The sequence below is a fragment of the Phalacrocorax aristotelis genome, chromosome 6, assembly GCF_949628215.1.
Source record: "Phalacrocorax aristotelis chromosome 6, bGulAri2.1, whole genome shotgun sequence".
Lineage (NCBI taxonomy): Eukaryota > Metazoa > Chordata > Aves > Suliformes > Phalacrocoracidae > Phalacrocorax > Phalacrocorax aristotelis.
Window position 1 is genome coordinate 17,544,270 of NC_134281.1, and position 15,048 is coordinate 17,559,317.

A 15,048-nucleotide genomic window follows, 5' to 3' on the forward strand; every position below is an offset into this window, starting at 1 on the left:
CGAAATTTGCAATAATGGCACGTCCCTTATATGACCTGTTGCGAAAGAGGGTGATTTGGAAATGGACTCCAGCTCACGATGAGGCACTGCAGCTTTTGGTGTTTGAAGCAAGCACCCATCAAACTTTGGGCCCTATCCACCCCACCGACCCAGTTCAAATTGAATGGGGGTTCGCACGCTGGGGATTGTCAATTCATTTTTGGCAGAAAGGAGCAGAAGGTCCCATTCGACCGACTGGGTTTTATTCTAGGAGTTTTAAGGACGCTGAAAAGCGGTACTCCAGCTGGGAAAAGGGTTTGTTTGTAGTGAGCTTAGCTCTTAGAGAAGCGGAGCGAACCATACGCCAACAACCTATAGTTTTAAGGGGGCCCTTTAAGGTAATTACGCCTGTGTTAGCAGGGACCCCTCCCCCTGACGGGGTGGCCCAAAGGGGTACTGTGAGGAAACGGTATGCTAAAATCGAACATTACTGTAGTGTTTTTACAGTCACTGAAGGTACCGCAAAGGTGTTAAACATACAGGAAGAAGCGACAAACCTTCGGGAGGAGGATACCCCTCCTCCTTCTGTAGTTAGGATTGCCCCGCCATTTTCGGAGGAGCTGCGAAACGTATGGTTCGCAGACGCCTCCGCCAAACGAGAGGGCCAACAGTGGAAGTATCGGGCTGTAGCTATTCATGTGGATACCTAGAGGGAAATAATTCCTGAAGGCGAGGGCAGTGCCCAAGTGGGAGAGTTAGTGGCGGTATGGAGTGTGTTTAATAGCGAGGGAAAAGCAGGGACTCCGGTGTACATCTACACTGACTCGTCTGCAGTATTCAAAGGGTGCACAGAATGGCTCCCTTTTTGGGAACAGAACAACTGGGAGGTAAATCGGGTGCCAGTGTGGCAAAAGGAGAGGTGGCAAGAAATCTTAGATGTTGCCAAACACGGGGATTTTGCAATAGGATGGGTGCCCTCCCACCCGGAAGGGGGTACTCCAGTGAGTGAGTGGAATAATAGGGCGGACGAATTGGCCAGAATTGCCCCTCTGCAGAAGGAGGACCAAACAGGAGAAAATTGGGATAGGCTCCTAGAATGGCTACATGTTAAACGTGGCCACGCGGGGTCTAATGATTTATACAAGGAGGCACATGCCAGAGGCTGGCCTGCCCCTCGGGACGCTTGCAGGGCCTGTATTTCAGCTTGTGAGCAATGCCGACTTCGGCTAGAGCGACATCCCAGGGAGGAGTTCCCACTCCATTTGAGAGACAAAAAGACCCTCTGGGAAGTCTGGCAAATCAATGATATTGGGCCTTTCCGAAAGTCAGAAGGAAAACAATATGTATTAGTAGGCGTGGAAGTAATTTCTGGCCTAGTCCAGGCCGAAGCATTTCCACGAGCACCTGGGGAAAATACAGTGCGGGCCCTGAAATTCTGGTTTAGCTCCCTCCCAAAACCTAGTTCTATTCAGTCAGACAATGGCAGTCATTTTACTGCTACCAGAGTACAGGAGTGGGCAAGGGAAGAAGGAATCAAGTGGGTATTCCACACCCCGTATTACCCCCAAGCCAAGGGGATAGTGGAACGAACTAATGGACTCTCAAAACGATTTCTGAAACCTCATAAGCCGCATTGGGCGGAGCACCTCTGGGATGCAGCTACCCGAGTCAATGGTCGCTGGGGAACAAATGGATGCCCCCGATTAAATGGCTTTTGTCCTAAACCCCCAGTTTTAATTCCAACGTCTCAAGCTCTTAGTGTTCCAAGGGAACCAACCTTCTCTCCTGGACAGCCAGCGTCGGTAGAAATGCCAACCGTTGGGACCGTCCCCCTCATACTTACTGAACCCCTTAACAAATATGCCTGGAAGGCTGAAGATGCCTGGGGGGGAAAGAGCACAAAATTAACACTCGCTGGATTGTTCCCTCATTTTAAGCACGTAGATGAAGCCCAAACTGGGCAAGTCGACGTTTTGTTTCATTTCACAGGAGATCCCTGCGGGAACGCAACCGAATGTGGGAAGATTAACATTTGATTTTGACTATGTGTATTTTTGTGATTGATTGTATAACATTTGTAAGCTTAGGCTGGATTTGTAGAGCAAAATGTCAATTTTGTTGTTTTGGTGTATTGTACGGGTCGCGATCCCTGGAACAATCAGTTATCCCCTCAAAGACTTTAGGGATGAAGGAAATGATATAAAGAATTCTTTTATGCAATTGGCTGAACAAATAGCAAGTGTTTATAACCTCACAGAATGCTGGATATGTGGAGGACCGTTTGGTCTATCAAGTTGGCCCTGGGTAGCTATACCTTTGCTACCAAAATGGTGGGTGAGTAAATATAGCGAAACGAAAGGGAATAAAACATGGCAAAGCTCACATGACTCACCCAGAGAAAGGTAAATACTGTTTGGCTAGAACACAAAAGGATGGCGTCTTTGTGGGTAACGGCACATGTGAATGGACATATCAGAACGTAAGCATAACCGTTCAGGTGGGAGAGGGGCCACATGAAAAGGATGAACTCGTATACAGCTATGCCTGGGTGAATGAAGAGGGATACCAGAATGCATTTCCCAGATTTTGGTCTCTCACACCTAATACCAGCCGAGGCAACTCTGTGGGCCGTGCTTGTATTTGGGACCAGGAAGCAGGAGCTTACAACTGTAAATATTGTAATAGAATAGATTGGCCCCGTTGGAGGAGAACGTGGGAAGGCCTTTGTTCAGACATACCATGTTGTGAAAACTCCACAAAGGAATCGCTATATTGTTGCGTTGAAAGTGGCCGTTTGGTTTAGAACCTACCCCTTATTTTGACCCTTCGCCCCGTGTGGAACATTGGAAAGGACCCTTTGCTAACGGATCAGTGGCCCTCGAGGGACACTGTTGCATATGTGGAAACCATGCATATAAAGCGTTACCAGCAAGCTGGTCAGGAATATGTTGCGTTGGGGTGATCCGTCCCTTGGTTTTCTTACTCTCAGAAACAGACGGAGACCATTTAGGCATTTGAATATATGATGATTTGAAGCGGGAAAAACGATCCAAAGTTACTGATACCTCCCTCACCGATGGGAGTGGCCGGTCCTGGGGTAAAGACGTGCGGACCCCCCAGCGTATCATACAACATTATGGACGTGCAACTTGGAACCCCAATTGTTACCGAAAAACGTAGTAAAATCAGAAACAACTCCTTAACACTAATTTAGTATTAAAGAGCAGGCATTCTTTATTCACGGCGCCGGATGCAGGGGGGATCGTTCCTCCTCACGTGCATACCTTACGCACCTTTCCCATACAATTTATAGATCAAAAATTTACCTATTCATACATATTCATTATTGTCCTTTCTACTGATTGGTACAAACTTGCTTGTTCCACATGTAGATTACTGCGCAAACTCAGTCGACTTCTTCTATTGTTCTCTTTTGAGTAGGTGGTATTACTTGGGTCGGTGGTCCGTGAGTCGGTGGTCGCGATCTCCCCCTGCTGGAATTACCTTTTACCCTTTTGGCTCTCAGTCCCGGCAATCCTGGCCAGTTTTCTCAGTCTGCTACACAAAACTGCACTTTATCATTCCTTTTGACAGAAGTGCATTCTTCTAGTAACAAAACACATTGTCTATATATAAATGATTAGAAACACAAATTGGTTTTGATCACTACACAGATCGATGGATACGCTAATTCCTATACTCTATGTTCTCATGTAACAATTCTAGTTGATTTGGCTACACAATGAATGGGTTAGTGGTGCTCGAGAACCCATTTATAATCTACATCGCATTATCCGGCTGCAAGCCGTATTAGAAATTATCACCAATCAAACAGCTGAGGCCCTCGACCTACTGGCAGATCAGGCAACCCAAATGCAAACTGCAATTTATCAACATCACTTGGTTCTCGACTACCTACTAGCCGAAGAAGGCGGGGTCTGTGGGAAATTGCATGATTCTAGTTGCTGTTTAAAAATCAATGACAATGGCAAAGTCATCAAACAAATTACTGCCGGAATACGGAAATTGGCCCATGTTGCCCCCCAAACCTGGAAAGGCTGGAATGTCGATATGTTCTCCTGGCTTCCAGGAGGTCCTTGGATCAAACAAATCTTATTTTACCTATTGCGTGGTCTAGCTCCGTTACTGTTTTTGCCATGTGTCATCCCATGTTTCATTCAGTTAATCCAACGTGTTGTCACAAATATGCAGTTTGTACCCATTGTATCACCTGATGGAGTTAAACACATTGGAGCTGTACGTCAATCTGTGTCATCCACAGCCCAAATTGTACAAAGCGTTTGTCTCCCCAGTCTGTTTTATTTGGAAACTGAATTGTTACTGATGTTAGGCGTTGGCCTTGTTTAGAGTTTATCCTGGAAGGGCTGCTGACTGCTGGCGGGTGGTCTCCCTTTTGGAGATCGCTCCAAGGCAACGGCTCCACGGAGGGCTTGGTTTCGCGGAGTGACCTCTTACCATTCCTCTTGGGACTTCCAACGTCCCTGGGTGGGAACGGGTGCAGGGCTGGTGGGGATGGGTGGCATGGGCAGGAGGCAGAGCTGCCCTTCCTGCTGGGGACACGGAGGGGACAAAGCTGCCAGAGTCAGAGCGTTGGTGGCTTTGTAGCTCCCGCACTCGGCGACGTCGGCCCCAGGCAGCGCAGGCTTCTCAGACGGTGGGAGGCAGAAAAAGTGATTCACCCTGGCGTGGCCCTGGGGACGGGAGGGAAGGCTTCAGCCTCAACTTCATCCTCGGCTCTGGCTCCGGCTCCGGCTCCGGCTTCTCCTTCCCTCTGTTTTGCAGCCCAGCCCAGCCCAGCAGCTGATGCTTCGTGGCAAAGACGAAGCGTGTGGGCAGGTGATGCCCTGCACCACGGGAAAAAGCGGCTGTCCTGCTGCTCTCCAGAGGACGCCAGCTCCTCTGGGGCTGAGGTCTCTTCTCTCCTGTTAGACTTTGGGAAGAGGAGATACCCCAAGCTGCAGAGCACCCTAGGGCTGGGGTTGCTGCTTTCTCTCTGCCTGAGCAGAGTCCTCGCTGGGTGCCGAGTGCCACCTCGTCCATGCCCTCAGCAGCCGGAAGCTCAGCCGTTGCACGTTAAACCTCGACTCAGCCTTCCTCAAGCTGAGGATGAGGAGCGCCTGTGTTGCCAGGGAGGAGACCAGGAGACTCGTGTCTCTCCCTGCATCTTGAAGGACTGCGGGGACAAAGCAGCAGAGGTGAGGTGACAGCCCTGTGTCCCCTCCAGGCAGGGCACGTTGTGCCCCGTGATTCCAGGGCCAGGAGGGAGCCGGGGGGCGGGAGGCTCAGCTGGGTGCTGCCGGTCAGGAATGTGCCCCTCCAGAAACAGCCCCCTCCCCGGAGACACGCACACGCTGGGAGTAGAGCCCCCCTCTCCCAGGGGGGAGCTCCGTGCCGGGGTCCTTCCTCCTCCCCACTGCCCTCACTCACCCTCTCTGATGTACTGCAACTCCTCGTGCCCATCCACCTGCCGTCCGATGAGCCCTGAGGGGATGCAGCCCGTTGGGGACCCTGCTGCCTGTTGGGGACCCCGCTGCCCATTGGAGAACCCTCCACCCAGCCCACCTGGCCAGCACAGCTCCCCGGGGTGGGGGCTGACCCTGGGCTGCAGCATCGGGGAGGGGATGGATGAGCCTCCTGCCAGCCCTGCCTGCACAGCCAGGGGTGGGATGGGCAGAAGGAGTGCCCACAGGTCCTGCGCTGGGCCACAGGGACCCTGGGAGAAGGAGGGAGGGACCATGGGGCTCGTGGCTCACCAATGAACCTGACAGCTTCCCGCCGCAGGGGCTCCTGCGGGCTCCGCAGGTAGGACTGGCTCTGGCGCAGGTATTCCTTGGCCCTGCTCCTGTTCCTGGCCAGCTGGAGGGAGGAGAAGGGTGCACGGTTGGTGCAGAGCTGCCCCCCAGTCTGGCCCTCCCCCCCCGCCCAGGGCCACCCTCCTTCCCCCCAGCAGGACATTCCCAGCTCCCTGCCGTGTGGCATCGGGGTTCGGAGGGAGCAGAGGGCTCCCCAGGGACGCCGGGGTGCCGTCCTGCTGGCAGGGTGTCCTTTGGGACTCCGGGGGAGAGGACAGCCTGGGGCAGAGCCTGCTCCAGGAGGGTGCATACCGCTATGGGGGCACAGGCCCCCCGTCCCCCGTGCTGGGCATGGGGCAGGGCTCACCCAGGGCGGAACCTGGGGGTGCTGGGGCTGTGCGTACCAGGCACTCGCTGATCCTCCATGCCTGCACGGTCTCGCCCAGCTGGGCCAGCTGCCGCCACTTCAGGAACTGTCCAGCACTGCTGAGGGTTTCCTGGGAGGCCTGGTGAGTAGCAGAGATGCCACCACCACCGCCAGGGACACAAGACCCTGTGTCCCCCCTCTTTGGAGGGCTCAGAGCCTGCCCTGCCCGTGCAGGGAAGACGCACCAGCTGGGGACTGATGCTGCCACCGGGTTCAGCACCCTGGGGGAATATAAGGGCAGCCACCCTCTCTGGGTGGAAGCCTGTCAGGCTCTAGTGTTTTGGCCTTGGTGACCCCAGGCTGCTGCAGAGCCACAGCGCCGTCTCTGGGGCTGCAGGGACTCACGCCAGGGGTTGTGCGGAGGGAGCTGGGTGGGAAAGGGACCTAATTCCCCATCCACCCGGGGAGCGGGAGGAGAAAGGCAGCAGCGGGCAGGGAGGTGCGCTGTGCCTGGTGCTAGGGACCCAGCGAGCTAGACCTCATGGCGACACACTTTTAAAGGGTCCAGCACCCCCCTGCCCAAGGAACAGGTCAGGTTGGGAGTCCCACCTTGGCCACATTCTTGTCCTCGTCGTGCAGGTGAAAGAGCAGTGGCAGCAGGCTGCCCCACACCACCTCCTTCATCTTCTTCTTTTTGGCATCCACCACAACCCCCATTGTGTTTCGGAAGAGCTGGATGGAGAGCTCCCGCACAGTGCTCGACTCCTGGTGCAGGAGAGGAAGAGGACCTCAGTCTCAAGCCTATGGCAAGCAAGGGGCCCAAAACAGCTGCAGGCAGCCCTGCTCCAAAAGGGAGCAAGCTGTGGCATAGAGAAGGTCTGCCCAGGGAGGCTAGGGTCCCTGGGGCTGGGGGTTGGAGAAGGAGACCCTGCAGAGGGCTGGAGGATGCTGCCAGGGCAGGGTGTGCATCGGTGGGGCTCAGCACGTCTGCCAACGTCCTGCAATCATCGTCTCTGCCGCGACAGGGAGGCTGAGCCAGGGTGGGTCCACGTGGGGGTTTGGGACACAGCACAGAGCTGCCAAGGGCAGCGATGGGGTCTGGGGGCTGCGGGGCAAAGCATCCCCCTGCAGAGCACGGGAGGCATGAATGGAGGTGCCTGTTGAGAGGGGCACGGGTCTCTCCCCCAGCCTTACGTCGCTGAAGAGCGGCTGGAGCTTCTCAGCCAGCGCCAGGGCAGTCAGGCTGAGTGTCTTCCCCTCCAGCAGCCGGAGCAGGTTGCTGAGCAGGGACAGGGCGATGGCGCTGGCATCACTGTCAGCACCCTGCAGCTGCTCCATGACATACGGCAGCAGGACGAGGGTTTTCCTTGCCTGTTGGAGACACACCATCTCCTTTTTGTAAAGGAGCGACCTACCAGAGGGGTGAAAACCCTCTCCGCGCAGACTGGCCTCCCACTAGCTTCTCAGCAGGCAGTGCAGGTCACAAGGGCAAGGTCCTGGCAGACAGGGCTTACCGCCATGGCCGTGAGAAGAGCAGGGCGCAGAGGGTGAGGACAGACAGCTCTGGCTCCTTGCCAGCCCCTTGGCTACCCCCTTCTCCACCAGACCCCCTGGGTAGGCTGGTGGGCAACTGGCACTGCCTGGAAAGCTGCCCGAGCTGCCAGCAGCCCCTGCCGCAGCTGCTGCGTTTCACCCCGGGGCTCAGCACCCCACGGTCAGGCTCTGCAGACCCCACGCTCGGGCTGGTCACTCTGCCACCAGCACCCCTGCCAGGACGTGCTGGCAGCAGAAGCCCCTTCCCCTCGGCACTACTGCCTCTCTCCTTGCACGGCACAGTCATGGGGCAGAGGGCGGGGCAGGCAGGAGAGCTGGCAGCAGCCGGCACGGCTCCCTGTGCCCAGAAAAGCCCGAGCCACCACGTTACCCGTCACCCACTGCTCCACCCTGGGCTGCTGTCCCGGCTGTCCCTGCTGCCCCCTACTCACCGTGTCGGGCCTCTCACTGAGCCTGAGGAGGCCCCTGAGCACCAGGCTGGGCATCCCCAGGCACTGGCTCTGCAGATACATGGGGAAGATTTCCAGGGCACGGTCCAGCTCTTCACTGAGGCTGGTGCAGCCCAACATCTGAAACACGCACAGCGGGAGCTGGTGAGGTGTGGTGCTGCCTCCAACCACTACCTCAGGGCAAGGATGCTGGGTCACGACCAAGCCCAGACACAGGCAGCAGGGACTGTGGAGAAGCCCCGTGCCCCACACTCCACCACACTGGTTGCTCGCCTGCTCCTCCACGGCGACAACCAGAGCCCATCTGCTGCCCCAGCTCCCCCCACAGCAGCTGGCATGGGAGAGCTGAGCATCGGAGAGAGCTTGGAACAGTGCCGTCAGGCTCACCTCAACGAGGAAGACCATGGCGATCATCCCCCAGGTGGGCTCCTCCACACTGAGGAGTTCTGCCAGATGGCAGAAGATGGTGGAGAGCAGGGGTCTTGGGGTCTTCATCATCTCCCTGGCAGGGGGAAGGAGGCACCATCAGGCCTGAGCCAGGCAGACACATATCTTTGGGGTTTGCACCACTCTGGGCATCACCCACCTGCAGCGCTTTCTTTGAGCAACGGGAGCCCTCTGCCATCTGTGCCCCCAAGGGAGGGGGTGACATGGGGTGATGGTCCCCGAGGAGCAAGGGAGAAGGGCCTCTCACCTGGCCACAATGCGGACTCCCATGAGGTGGGTCTGGCTGCTGAGCAGGGCATCCCAGCCACCCTGCGCCTCAATGGCCAGCGCCTGGCTCTCAAAGCCCATGCTGCAGAGCAGCACTCTCATGGACTGCACCACAGACCTGCACAAAGAGAAATGCTCAGCTCCCACTGGCACCCCTGCCTTGGCTCCAGGTAGCTGGCAGGGATGAGAGGACAGGGATGGAGCACCTGATGGGACCGAGCAGATCCTCTTGGTGCTCCCTCCAAAAGATGTGCACCTCCTGCACCGTCAACTCCGTGGTGAATGACACTTGGAAAAGCAGTGCCAGGAAAAGCTGGGGGAAAATCGCCTCCACCTCCCGCAGGCAGATGCGCTGCAGGAGGATCTCGCTTACCGTCCTGGCTGCCTGCAGAAGACAGCTAGACACTGAGACGTCCCTACGCCCCTGGGGACGTCAAGGCTTGGGATGGGCAGGGAAGGAGAGTGGAGGCCCTGGACAGCCGAGAGCAGCCCCAGAGGTCGGTGAGGCCTCATCCAGTAACTCACAGCCAGGGAGAGGACGCGGGGGTTGTCCCCAGTAGAGGTGGAGGTCTTGCACGGCGACTGGTTCATCAGCCTGCTGAGCAGCTCCTGCAGCACCTTCTCCGCAACCTGGGGCTTGGAGAGTGTCACCTTCCACATGCGCATCGCAACACTGCGGGGACCCAGGGCTCTGTCAGCAGGGACACCCCAGAGGATGGCCAGGCTGAAGTCCCTCGGGAGGGTCTTAGGGCCCCTCTCCCGGAGTGAGAGGACCCCCAAAGGCTGGTGGGCCCCGTACCAGGTACATGTTGGGGAGCACTGCAACAGGCTGGCCACCACCATGCTGGGCTGTTTGTGCATCAGCACCAGCAGGGCCCTCTCCAGGCTGTTGAGGGCTACCACCGCCCTGATGAAGGGCAGGTTTCTGTAGATGGCCCACACGATGTTCAGCACCTGGACGACAGACACAGAAGGGAGTGGGGGTGTCAGCGGGGTGAGCGCAGCTGTTTACCCAGCTCCCACTGGGAGCCGCTTTGCATTCCTGCTGCAGTACGCTGGCTTGAGATGGCATCAGTGCTGGTCAGGCACAGGGCCCAGGGAGGAACGATCCTCTGGTGGGCCCGAGTGTTGGCTGTGCCACCCACGGGCTACTCACCTGTCCCATCGGGAAGGCAGGGTCTGCCACAAGGACTTCCACCATGTGGGCAGCCGCCCTGATGCTGTAGGCGCTTGGGGCTCTCAAGCTCTTGATGGCCATGAGGATGATGTCTACCTGGTCAGAGGGCTGGAGGTGGTACTTGAACATCTGTGCGATGAAGGAGAGGAGGGGAGGTTTGTCACCTAGAGCATCACACAGAGCATCTTGGCTGTGCAGTGAGAGTGGGATGCAGAGCCAGGCTGCGCTGGGGAGGAGACCGATGGTGGGGGTCAGGGTTCTGTGGGGAAGCGGAGCTTGCTGCGGGCTTTTGCCTAGCCTCCACTCAGGAACAGCGTGAGCCCACATCATCCCCACGCATCAGGTGTCCCTTCACTCATGCTGACCACCCCAGGCAGGAGCCGAAGGCACTTCTTACCGAAAAGATTTCGTTAGCGCTGCTTTTTTGCGAGATCTGCCCGTCCTCCCAGAGCTGCAGCTGCCCTGTGTCATGCAGCCAGGGCCACCTGCCTGGGGAGGACGAAAACCAGGGTGCTCAGAGAGAGGGTGAAGAGCTGGAGGTGCAGTCTGAGAGCTTTAGGCAGAAAAGTCACTAGTAAAGAAAGAGGGCACCCAGGCAGGTCTGGGGAGCAGATACCCAGGGAGGGTCTGGGGCTATTGCGAACAGGGGCAAGGGGAAATGGCTCTTTAGACTGCAGGCAGGCAGGCTGGATCAGGCTTTCTCTCACCAAGGAGGGTGGTCCCTGGCTGCCCGTGCCTGGGGGCACCCAGCCCATCACAGCTGCTCTTACTTCTCTGCTGCAGGATGAAGGCATGCAGGTGACGGAGAGCTTTTGCAGCTTCGCGGCGGGTCGCCTTGTCCTTACAGGTGCAGCAGAGGGTGAGGTGCCCAACCAGCCTCCCCAGCATCACAAACCGATGTGTCTTGGAGCACTGATGCCTGAGGACTACAGCTTGTGCGAAGCAGGGGCAGACCTGGAGGAAGAGAGGCAGTGTGGGTATGAGGTGAGCCTAGGCACAAGGTGAGCCCCAGCTGCTCCCAGAGCAGCCAGGTAGCAGCCCACCGCAGGGGAGGGCTGCTGGACCCAGGTTCCTGCCTTGGGAGAGAGCACGGATAAGGACAGGGGCAGGGCAAAGACCCCTGCTCCTGACTTCCTGCTGACTGGGTGCCCAGCTTCCCTGGGAGGTGCTGGGGCTCAGGAGCACAGCGATGGGGGACTGGGGCTGCCCAGACTGGGAGCTCGGTACCTGCAGCAGGGGTTCGGTGGCGATGAAGTTGGCCAGCCTGGCAATCCGTGCCACAGCCCTCTCCTGCACTGCTGCCAGCTTGGAATCGGTGAAGGGCAGCAGGAGCTGGGAGGAGAAAAGCTGCTGATCTGCCAGGGAGGTGGCATGGCACAGCACGGCATGGCCAGGCTTGCGCCGGGGCAGGGCCTGGGCCCAGGGCACGTGCCCTTCTTGCCCCTCGAAGCAACCTGCTGCAGCCAGGCAGGCCACCGCATCCTACTCCTGCCGCTGCCTCTGCTGCCTTCCACTCACTCGCTCCCCACCCAAAAAAAGGTCCCTCCACCCCCCACCCAAGGAACCCAAGACTTTGGGGTGACCACCTCCCTGCGGACCTGTGGTGGAGGCTCTAGGATGTGGCCCGGGGGAAAGTCCCAGGGCTGGGCTCCCCTTGCCAGACAGGCAGATCCATCTGTGAGGGAGTGTTGGGCAGGACGAACAGCAGGCAGGGCTGCAGGAGCGGGGTGGGCTGGGGCAGGAGCAAAAGGAGCTCTGGCAGCAGCCAGGAGGCAGGGGGCTGGTGGGGAGGCAGCGCAGGGAAGGAGGAACATCTTTGCCCCCCTCCTTGCACCAGGCACTGATTGGGGAGGGGCGGGGCACCACTCAAGCCATGGGTCAATGCTTGTGGGGACCCTGTGCCAAGGCCAGACCTGCAAGATGTTCTGCAGCTCCAGGATGCTGAGAGCACCGGCGCTGCTTACCAGCACCTGCAGCATGCTGTCCATCGTGGCCAGGGTCTGTGAGGGGGACAGAGTCTTGGGGCAGCCCTAGAAGCCTGGGTGGGGTGGGGGGTGGGCGTGGCTGCACGGTGCCCAGGAAGGGGCCTCGGGGTGGGGGAGCTCCCCGTGGCTCACCCCGTGGCATACCTCGGAGTAGAGAGAAGCCTCAGGGCCCTGGGTGTCCTGCGGAGGGAGGTGGAAGATGCTGCAGAAGCAGATGTGGAGGAGTCTGCTGCTCATCTCCTGCAGAAGCAGCCCCGCCTTGCTGTGGGGACAGAGAGGTGCTCTTCAGACACAGCAAGGAGGAGACAGACCCCAGGGTTGGAGACCTGGGCTGATCCCCATGACACTGACACTTGCATTTGGAGGGAAAAGCCTATGGCACCCCTTGCCCTGCTGTCTGCCTCCCTCTTGGACCCAGGACTGGGGGTGGCCCCTGCCTGGGAGAGGTGCCGTTAGGGCTGCCCAGCAGTGGGGAGGCCAAGCTGGGGGCTGCGGCAAGTACCTCATGGAGGCGATGGTCAGCATGGCTTGCCGCCACACCACAGTACCCAGGTGGTCAGTGGGCTCCTCTTGCAGCAGCACCTGTGCAGCACAGCAGGGTGGGATGGATCGGGATGGGGCAGTCTCCCTTGCCCATCAAAAGCCTGCGGGGCTGGCAGAGCCCAGGTGCCACCATCCCAGCACTCCCTCCCCACCCAGTGGTCCCAAGCCCCATGGTGGGAAGGGCTGTGCCCATCACAGAACCACAGGCTGGCCGAGAGACCTGCAAACGTCATTGGGTCCAAGCCCCAGCTCCAGCCAGGCCACGTAGCTGGCTTTCAAGCATCTCCAAGGACGGAGACCCAGAGCAGTGCTCACATGCACCCCACTGCCCGGCTGAGCCCTCTCCTGCCCCCAGGGCTCTGCCCACTGCCCACTGCCCCTGCCTCACCTCGATGGCCTCCACCACCTCCAGCAAACAGAAGTAAAGCATGTCCCATGTTGTGGAGCCCGCGCTGCTGGTGCTACAGATGGTGTAGATGGAGGCCAGAAACTTCAGCTTCTCCTCCTCTTGCTGCCAGCCAGGGAGGGGACAGGCGGCCAGAGAGCGTCAAGGGGGTGAGACAGGTTGGGGGGGAGGGGGGCAGCACAGCCCCCAGCACCTTGCAAGCGTGGGATGGGGGCAGAAAGACTGGTCAGGAGACATGGGCGCAGCCTCATAGAATTGGCCTTGGATACCTTTGGTCTGCTCCTGAGGAAGGCTCGGATGATGTCCAGGTTATCCTCGTTCTGCCCGGGCAGAGCCAAGGTGGAGCAGCACGGATCTGGCCGAGAGAAGGCAGGCAGGGCTGGGGGGCGAGCAGGGGACAAAAAGCCAAGCCCTCTGCCCAGCTCCCAGGGATGTCACCAGTCCTGGCTCAAGGCTGGGACACAGGTGTCCCCTGTGAGCCCCAGGGGCGAGGGCGCAATGCTGGAGGGCAGCACGGGGAGGGGGGTCTGGCGTGCCCAGGTGAGGGACAGGCTACCACCAGCTGGCAGGGAGGATCCCTGTCCCGGGGTGCCGTGACAGGGCTGGCTCCCTGGCCACTGTGCCATGGGAGCCCCGATGCCAGCCTGGCTGGGCAACGCGAGCGCGGGACCGGGCAGGGACGGGCAGGCAGCCCCCTGCCCGTAGCGCCTGCACACTCACCCGCCTGCAGCGGCTGGACCTTGCACATCTCGCTTGGCTTTGGCCCAGAGTGGGGAGCCAGGGCAGCTACACCCTCCTTCTCCCCCCAGGCCTGCCTGGGCCTGCTAGGGGGTCTCCCTGCCATCCTGCGGAGGAAAGGGGTGAGGGGGACCCTGTGCCCCACAGGGCTGCCCTGCCAGGGGCAGTGGGGCAGAGGTGGCCATGCTTGGGGGGCTCTTTGCTCTCACCCTGTCCTAACACCGTCCTCCCAGACACTGGGGGGGACAGCACTGGGTGATCCAGGGTGTCACAAAGTGCCCCAATAGCACTCCCCCGGGGGGCACCCACAGACTGCCCCCTTCCCCTCTTCCCCAGGACCCCTCCTTGCCCCGGGGGGGGGGGGGGTGGGTGAGACTGACTCCCTCTTCCTCCTCCTGCTACAGGGCTGGGGTTTACCTGTAGCGGGGCACCCCCCTTGTCGCAGGGACCCCTCTGTACCCTGTCCCCTTGCTCCCAGGGGCTGGTGCCGCCCAACCTGCAGCTGGGCTAAGCTGGGCTGCAGCCCCCAGCCCCTCGGGCACGCTGAGACTCTTTTCTCTTCCACACACGAGGCCCGGGACGAGGCCCGCGGGGCTCCCCTCGCTCGAAGGCTGCTGGGCACTCGGAGGGGCCGGACGCCCTCCCGTGCGCTCAGCCGCAGGGACGCACAACTGCGGGGGGCGGCCGCGTTCCCCGCTTACTAGTTGCCACGCGCCTGGAGGGTTCCACCAGCTGGCACCGGGCGGGGGGGGCCGGGGTGGGACGGGGCTCCTCGCTCCCCTCCCCGGGGCACAGGGCCCCGCCGCGCCGTAGGAGCCGAGGTGGGGCCCCCGGGCCCGGCGGGGCCAGCGCCGAGGTGGGTGGGCAGACAGGTCGGTGCCAGGGGACGGGCAGGAGGAGGTAGGGGGGCAGGCTAGGGCGGCAGGAGCCGTGGGGCATTAGACATGGTAATTTAGGTGAATAAAGTGGATTTGGTTTGGTTTGGGTTTTGTGTTGTTCTTTTTTTTTTTATTTTTTATTTAAAACAGAGTCCTCCAGAGCTCGGGTCTGGCCAAAGCTGAGGGAAGGGGGCAGACCCTCACAGAGGGCAGAGCCGCAGCATGATATGGGTGCCAGCAGGGTCAGGGGGCCACGTGCCATCCCCCGCTCCAGCGCTGCCGGCCCCAGGAGGGTGGTTGCATGAAGGACATGGGGCGCAGCACCAGGGACAAGGGTTTCATGACCCAGGTGCAGCGGCTCCGGGGCCAGCGGGCTAGGAGCTGTCAGGGACATGGGAGCTGGGGGCTGTAGCCCTCCGCTTCAGGGGGATGATGCAGATGCTGT

General features: G+C 59.4%; 2 protein-coding genes across 2 annotated transcripts; both read right to left on the reverse strand.

Annotated features, from left to right (window-relative positions):
- Positions 1-8,337: 8,337 nt before the first annotated feature.
- Positions 8,338-10,077, reverse strand: LOC142058282 (maestro heat-like repeat-containing protein family member 7). The gene is made up of 7 exons (XM_075095442.1): positions 10,033-10,077; positions 9,676-9,830; positions 9,402-9,549; positions 9,083-9,261; positions 8,857-8,994; positions 8,550-8,664; positions 8,338-8,388 (listed from the first exon to the last, which is right to left on the reverse strand). Exons 1-7 carry the CDS (start codon positions 10,075-10,077, stop codon positions 8,338-8,340), a joined length of 831 nt encoding a protein of 276 aa, XP_074951543.1.
- A 1,588-nt stretch (positions 10,078-11,665) lies between these two features.
- On the reverse strand, positions 11,666-13,735 carry LOC142058283 (uncharacterized). The gene is made up of 7 exons (XM_075095443.1): positions 13,708-13,735; positions 13,257-13,366; positions 12,970-13,092; positions 12,541-12,620; positions 12,183-12,300; positions 11,967-12,053; positions 11,666-11,767 (listed from the first exon to the last, which is right to left on the reverse strand). Exons 1-7 carry the CDS (start codon positions 13,733-13,735, stop codon positions 11,666-11,668), a joined length of 648 nt encoding a protein of 215 aa, XP_074951544.1.
- Between the last annotated feature and the right edge of the window lie 1,313 nt (positions 13,736-15,048).